The sequence below is a fragment of the Emys orbicularis genome, chromosome 10 (genome assembly GCF_028017835.1).
Source record: "Emys orbicularis isolate rEmyOrb1 chromosome 10, rEmyOrb1.hap1, whole genome shotgun sequence".
NCBI lineage: Eukaryota > Metazoa > Chordata > Testudines > Emydidae > Emys > Emys orbicularis.
Genome location: NC_088692.1, coordinates 3,898,116 through 3,904,868, shown reverse-complemented (window position 1 = coordinate 3,904,868; position 6,753 = coordinate 3,898,116). Strand labels below are relative to the sequence as shown.

At 51.1% G+C, this 6,753-nt stretch overlaps 1 protein-coding gene across 1 annotated transcript in view; it reads left to right on the top strand.

Annotated features, from left to right (window-relative positions):
• The first annotated feature begins 6,379 nt into the window (after nucleotides 1–6,379).
• Nucleotides 6,380–6,753, top strand: part of NHERF2 (NHERF family PDZ scaffold protein 2) — a 96,256-nt gene continuing 95,882 nt past the window's right edge. The window contains exon 1 of the mRNA XM_065412506.1: nucleotides 6,380–6,589. Within this exon, the coding sequence (XP_065268578.1) occupies nucleotides 6,380–6,589 (210 nt within the window). The remainder of the gene's footprint in view (nucleotides 6,590–6,753) is intronic.

Here is a 6,753-nt window from a genome sequence, read left to right as displayed (position 1 = left end):
CTCCCAAAGCTCTGACCATAAGACCCCATTGTCAGTCGGTTGCCCAATCATGCAGCAATCAATGCTAGTCCTGGCCAGGGCCTCTCTTGAACAGAGGCTGCCAGTTCCATTTACCTCAGTGGGGGGGTTGTGATGTTCTCAGATGAAAGACTGAGTCCAGCTAACTTACTTACCTTTTTACCTCCTCTGGGAGCTGAAGCCAGGTCCCGGGAGCTGAGCGGCCAGTGGAAGCCACGGAAGATCCCCACCGCAGCTCAGCGTCCCACCAAGCCCTCTCTGAGCTTTGGTTTCATGTCAGCTATTTTGACCAGTGTGGTTTTTTTGGGTAGCAATCTGGGAAGAAGGGGCTTAAGTAAATGAAAGAGAAGCTGAGACAAAGAGGGTGAGGTCAGGAGCCTGGAAGACAAATGAGGAATGAATTCTATTGTATTGCATGGACGGATGCCATTTCTCAGTTAGGTTTAGATGACTTCTCACCATGGCCTGAATCACACAATCCCCCCCACGTGCCACTGTGTACAGCCTGGCAGTGACCTCTCTGAGGGCAAGTGGCAGGCTCCTTTTGCTCGACATCAGGCTGTCTATTAGCATACTGCTAGATGACGAGGGGAGTGATGACACTATGTGCTGTGGCAGGTCAGATTGTGTGGGGCATGGGGACCCTGCATGGAGCAGGGTGGGCTAGGCTGGTAAAGCAGGTGCACCGCTGTCTAAAAGGGCACAGCAATACTACACAACAGCAAGCAAAGAGGAATCTTGTGCCTACTGGGAGCTGCAGCCGGAGTGTGAGAAGGGCATTCTCCATCCTGGCATTTCAGCCAGGCCGCCACGTCTTGCAAAAATTACCATGGGCACCACATGATGTGGACCCTACATTCATATCTCCTCTAAAGACAACACAGCACAAACTCCCCTCCCCTCCCAACCATGCTGGAGCATTGGTTAGATACAAACCCTAAGGGAAGAGCATCATCATTTTCCCCAGCAAAGAGCTGAGAGAAGGCATGTCCAGAGGTGGGGGTTCTGGTCTAATATTTAGGAAACTGGGGTTCTAGTCCCAGCTTGGCCTCTAACCCCTGGTGGAGCTGGGGCTTAGTCACTTCACTTTTTGGTACCTCTTTCCCCCCCATCCTTTGACTGTCCTGTATTTAGATTACAAACTTTACAGGGGGGGACCACTTCTGTGTTTGTACAGCACCTAACACAATAAGGCCCAAACCGTGATGCCATGGTAATAAAAGGATTGAGCAGGTTCGCATCTGCTTAGCTTATGAAACAGGAGGTGCTCACAGCCTTAGGCAGCTTGTCTAAATCCATGCCACACTTTAAAAATATATAAAGCAAATGCCTAACCCTTCTTCTACAGGTTATTCTACCTCTATAAATCTAACCCGGAACAGGCTTACAACTTAATATTGCCTCCCATCCAGCTCGAGAAGAAAAGACTGTGCAGTTTATGAGCTCTCTTCTCATTGTACAGGTTCCTCCTGCAGCAGAAATAAATCAATGGCCTTTCTCCAAGCGTTGAAACCTCCCTGAGGCTTTTGCATTCTCGAAGTTGTCTTAATCCCGTCAGCCGCAGCCTGAGTTGGGGTAAAAAGAGAGACCTGATTAAACATTGCTCCCAGGCTCCTCCTAAAACTGACACCTGAGCTGAGTGGGGTTAAAAGGTTTAATACTCTTAGAGAACAGCAGCAAGAGAATCATCCGTGTTACTCTGTACAAGGGTGTTCAAGACCATGAAGCAGTGACCCTCCTTAGAACCCGAGTACAGCATGTACGGGTTCCTCTAGGCTGGCCCACTGCCCTAGAGGTGTACCATCCAGGCCCGGGACACTCACAAGTGCCAGGGGTACCCAAACACCTCTTGATGTTTCCATCAGACATCAACCGTGACTCCAGCGCATTGTACATCACCACCTGAAAACAGGACAGGAAAACATGGAACTAGCTGGGAAACTTAAAATGGACAAACATTGGCCAGAGCAAAATTTACAATGGAGGGCAAGGAATAAACAGGCAGCTCACAGCCCCAGGAAAGAGGCAGCAACAGAGGAGCTGAGCCCTTGTACTAGCATGAGTCTGAGCAATTGAGCAAAGTGCCATGTGCATGGGGAAGACCAGCCCCCTGTCCTCGGGAATCCTCGTTCAACCACTGCTGAGATGGAGTTTGGTGTGTAACAAGGGTGAGTTATGTTGACAACACAGGGGTGTAGGTGATGCCCAGCTTTGGGGTTGGGAAGGAATTGAATTGAGGGGCATATTGGCACTTTGGACCTTTTGATTTCTGTGAACATCCGCCCTTCCTGCCTTTGTCTGTATTTCCTACCCCCACGCAGAAAAATAATGCTGCTTAGCATTTATAGCATACTCTTCATCCATAGATAGTAAACCTCAGCTGCTTCCTCTGCTTTGCACTCTCTATGGAAAGAGGAGGACACGCAGAGATTCAGTCATTTGCCCAAGATCAGAGCAAATCTAGGGAGAGCTAGATCTTAGGCCTCGTGATTCCCATTGGACCTCGTTGGGAGAAGATGGACATAAGGCGGTTGTGCACAAACTTTTATTTCTACCAGTGTAAGTAGAAAAAGAAGGCAAAGGACAGTGAATGGATTATCAGGCAACCTTCTGTTTTCAGAGACCATCCTTAACTACTCTCAAATACATATTCCTACCCTACCTTTTTTAGAAAACAATTAAGCCACTGATTTTTGCTGGTCCCCGGAGCAGTGGTTTAAGGTGGGCTATGCTGTATATTCTGTAGGAAGCCCTGACCATTATATACTAGGAAGCCTGTCCAGCAATTCGAATATCTTCAAGTGTCAGGCTTTTTATCCTGGATGTACATTGCATTAATTATGCAATAGTCTAAAACCCAATGCAAACAGAGTTTAGCACACGGGTAAAAGTCTATGTAAGTGCTTAATGAATTGTAATAAATGAATTCTAAATAAACCTATTTGCTTTGAAGCAGATGTCAAATAAAAGTAGCTTCAAATTCTGCTAAGCCAAAAAGCATAAATCTACTGTAAACTTCCCCCCCTTCCCTCCCCCTCAAACGAGACTTAAATATTTACCCCAATCAAAGAACTTAGAAATTAAAATGCAAAACTCCAGCTGTTCAATGGCTATTGAGTTCTAATTGTGGCTCTGTTATATTCAGTTCACTGAAGGCAGCAATTCCATGTTCAAGTGGGGTTTTTTTTTGCGTGGACATGGAGGTGGGGGGGAACGTAAAATGGGATTGAAATCCAGCTACTACCCCTAAGCACATTGCAAGATCTTCTTGAGCCTGAAGGCATTTCTTTCTCTATAGTGTTAAGATGGTCATTGATGCAGGAATGATTTCAGGCTTTTTCCAGCTCTATTATAGAAACATGAACCTTTCCCACCAATCACAGCGCAGGATGCACCAAAACTCAATACACCTGTATTCCAAACAGATGTTACTTGGGGGCTGAAGAAGCCTCCCCTGTAGATTAGAGTTTAACAGGGCAGAAGAAAAGGGGCACTCAGGGAACGGGTGAGCACTTGGGACACTCCTAAATGCAAGAAGGAGGGAGTGATAGGCCCCAATCTAGCAAGGTATTTCAGCAGATGCTTAACTTCAAGCATATGAAGTCAGTGCAACTATGCATATGCTTACAGTTAGGTACCTGAATAAATAGTTGGCTGAACTGGGCCCTTACCCAAGTCCTCAATTCACAGGAAATTCTTCCTCCCTGTGCTACCTGCACCCAGCCTGTACCAGCAGCAGCCAGTAAAATGAGATCTGCAAGAAGATGCCTCGCATTATGGGTAATGTCATCTCTGATCTAGAAACACTACAGAAAGGGAGTGGCACAGAAACAGGGGTGGGTCCTCCAAGTGTACTCACGGGTGTATTCCCTACTTGTGTGAGTAGTGAGCAGGGATGGCTCACGTGAGCAGGGTTTGCAGGATAGGGCCCCTATATAACTGTTAAGGTTACGTACCAGCAGCTGTTTTTCAGAATCTGTGGCTCAGGTATTGGTCGGGTTGTTCGATGACAGCACATCATCACTCCAGAGAGAGGCTCAGGGAAGTCCTCAGGTAACACAGTAATCCCAAAGTTTCCAGACTCTCTCTGGCCTGCTTTCACATCATTCAACGGCTTTGTGCAAACAGGCAGAGAGAGATTCTTCTGCAGAGCGACAGCTAACTACAGAGCAGCAAGGTCTGATGACAGCTGGCATATTGCCAGAGGTCTGATGCACTTCACGGGTTAAAATGCTCACCACAAAGACACCACACATAGAGCCATGAGGGGCTGATCCCTGAGCTTGGGAACTGAAATCAGCTGTACTTGTTTCCTTTCAGGCTGATGGCATCAGGGAACCTCACTTTAAGGAAATTATGTGCCTACCATAGACTTGATCAGAACAATATTCATTGCCACATTATTTCCTCTTACAGTTACAGCAAGATCTTAGGTTAGATATGCGATCTGGACTGGCAGTCTTGATATAGAATAATAATGTAATCTATTCCTAGATAGCCACTTGCATAGATGTGAGGAATCTCTTTATCTATCTTTCTACTGCAAGGCCCTCATCACTGTAGTCTCTGTCCCAGTTCCTCAAAGGTATTTGGGCTGTTACTTGCACTGAAATCAATGGAAGTTAGGAGCCTAAATACCTTTGAGGAACTGGGTCTGAATGCCTATGGAGAAATCTGTCCTATCTCAATGATAGACAAATAAATAGGCCCTGGGAAAGAGATGCTCTTAGTATGTGACCAGAAGGAAACTTCAGCTGCACCTGCTTTCAAGCCGTGGGTTTGTTCAGCACCATCTCATGAAACAGAACCATGCCAGCCTCCCAGCTCCGCAGGAACCTTTAAGTAAGCTACAGCCCCTTAGGGTGACCAAATGTCCTGATTTTATAGGGACAGTCCTGATATTTGGGGCTGTTTCTTATAAGGCTCCTATTACCCCGCACCCCCGTCCTGATTTTTCACACTTGCTATCTGGCCAGCCTACAGCCACTGGGCCCTTTCCATGTGTGAGGTTGAGTGCAGAGACCAGCCATTGGGGGATAAGGTGCTGTTGCATCTCATGGGGGTCAAACACCAGCCTTTGCTTGGAATGGGCTGGGGAGCTCTCTCCCGGCAAAGACCAGGCAAAGTCCCATGTTGGCTGTTTTTAAGGCCTGATCCAACAACTCCCACTAAAGTCCAATGGGAAATCACCATACAAATCCATTATTTTAGTTACTTATTCACCACCAGTTTTGGGACTCATGTTCTCTGGCCTCGGCTACCCCTATCCTCCCATTCTTTGTACAGCTAGCTCACTGGACGTTCTTGCCCTTATGTCTGATTTCCTCCCTGGGGTCTGCAATCGCATTGAAACCAGCTGGCTTCCCTCTTGGATAAGTTTAACTGGTTCTGGGTGGCACGTTGACACCTGGCAAAGGGCTGGAATGAAATACAGACTAGTTTTAATCATGCCCTTCACAAAGTGGTTTTCACCAAGACTCAGTGATTAGCTGGGCCCCTGGCATGATCAGCAAAGAACTCACTAGGTTTTGGAATGAGGGTGACCCAGCCAGACCTCCCTGCACCCCTATTTGACATGACCCAGGTGCGCCCCTCCCTGATGTCCCATGGGACGGGACTAGCACCAATTTGCACAGAGCCCACAAAGAGCATGAGACAGATAGGACAGCTTTCCCCCTGCCCCGAGGTCTATGCTGGGTTGTGGGGGCTGGATTATTTTGTTGGCGGGGAGTCTATAATAATGCCCACCCCCAGCCAGCTCTGGAAGGTTCCAGGTTGCATCAGGGGGAGGTGCCATGGTCACATCTGGCCTCCAAGCTCTTCCCCCGGCTGCAATGTCACTCGACGCCGTAAGCAGCGGGGAGGAGGCGCTGCAGCCCCACGAACAGCGGCAGGGGCCGGAGCAGTCAAAGCCGCGGGCAGCAGAGCAGCAGCCCGGGTCTGCAGCCGAGTCGGTGCGCCGGAGCCGGAGGGGCCGAGCGGGGCGCATGCGGGCAGCAGGGGGGCTGGTGCAGGGGACCCCAGAGGCGGGCGGAGGACGCAGCATGGCCCCGCTCGGCGGCGGCAGCAGCAGCAGCAGCCCGGCCGCCTCCTCCTCTCCTCGCAGCCTGGCTCCTGCGCTTCTCCGCGCGTAAGGGGCCCCGTCTCGCCAGGTGCCCCGGAGAGAGGCGCAGGCAGGGAGCGCGCCAGCCGCGCCGCACCGCATCGCACCGCCCCGGGGCCGGGGAGCTGCGGCCACTTGTTGATCCCGCCGGGGTCCCTCGGCCCTGCGCCTCCAGCTGCGGCGCTCCGGGCTCGGCGCCCGGGCACCGAGGTCGCCCCCGGGGAGCTCCCGCTGCGCGCGGCTGGAAGGGCCCCAGCCATGGCCAAGGACCAGCTGAAGCCCCGGCTCTGCCACATGATCAAGGGGGAGACCGGCTACGGCTTCCACCTGCACGGCGAGAAGGGCAAGAGCGGCCAGTTCATCCGCAAAGTGGAGCCCGGCTCCCCGGCCGAGGCGGCGGCGCTGCGCGCTGGGGACCGGGTGGTGGAGGTGAACGGGGTGAACGTGGAGAAGGAGACGCACCACCAGGTCTGCAGGGGAACTCCCGCCAGGGGTCTGTCGGTCTGGGGCGGGGGGGCCGTGGACAGTCGGTCTGTCTGGGGCGGGGATGGTCGGTGGGTGGGTGTGTGTGCGTGCTTGGGCAGGGGGTTCCTGTGGACGGTCTGGGTGGGTGGGTGCTGGGACAGGGGGGT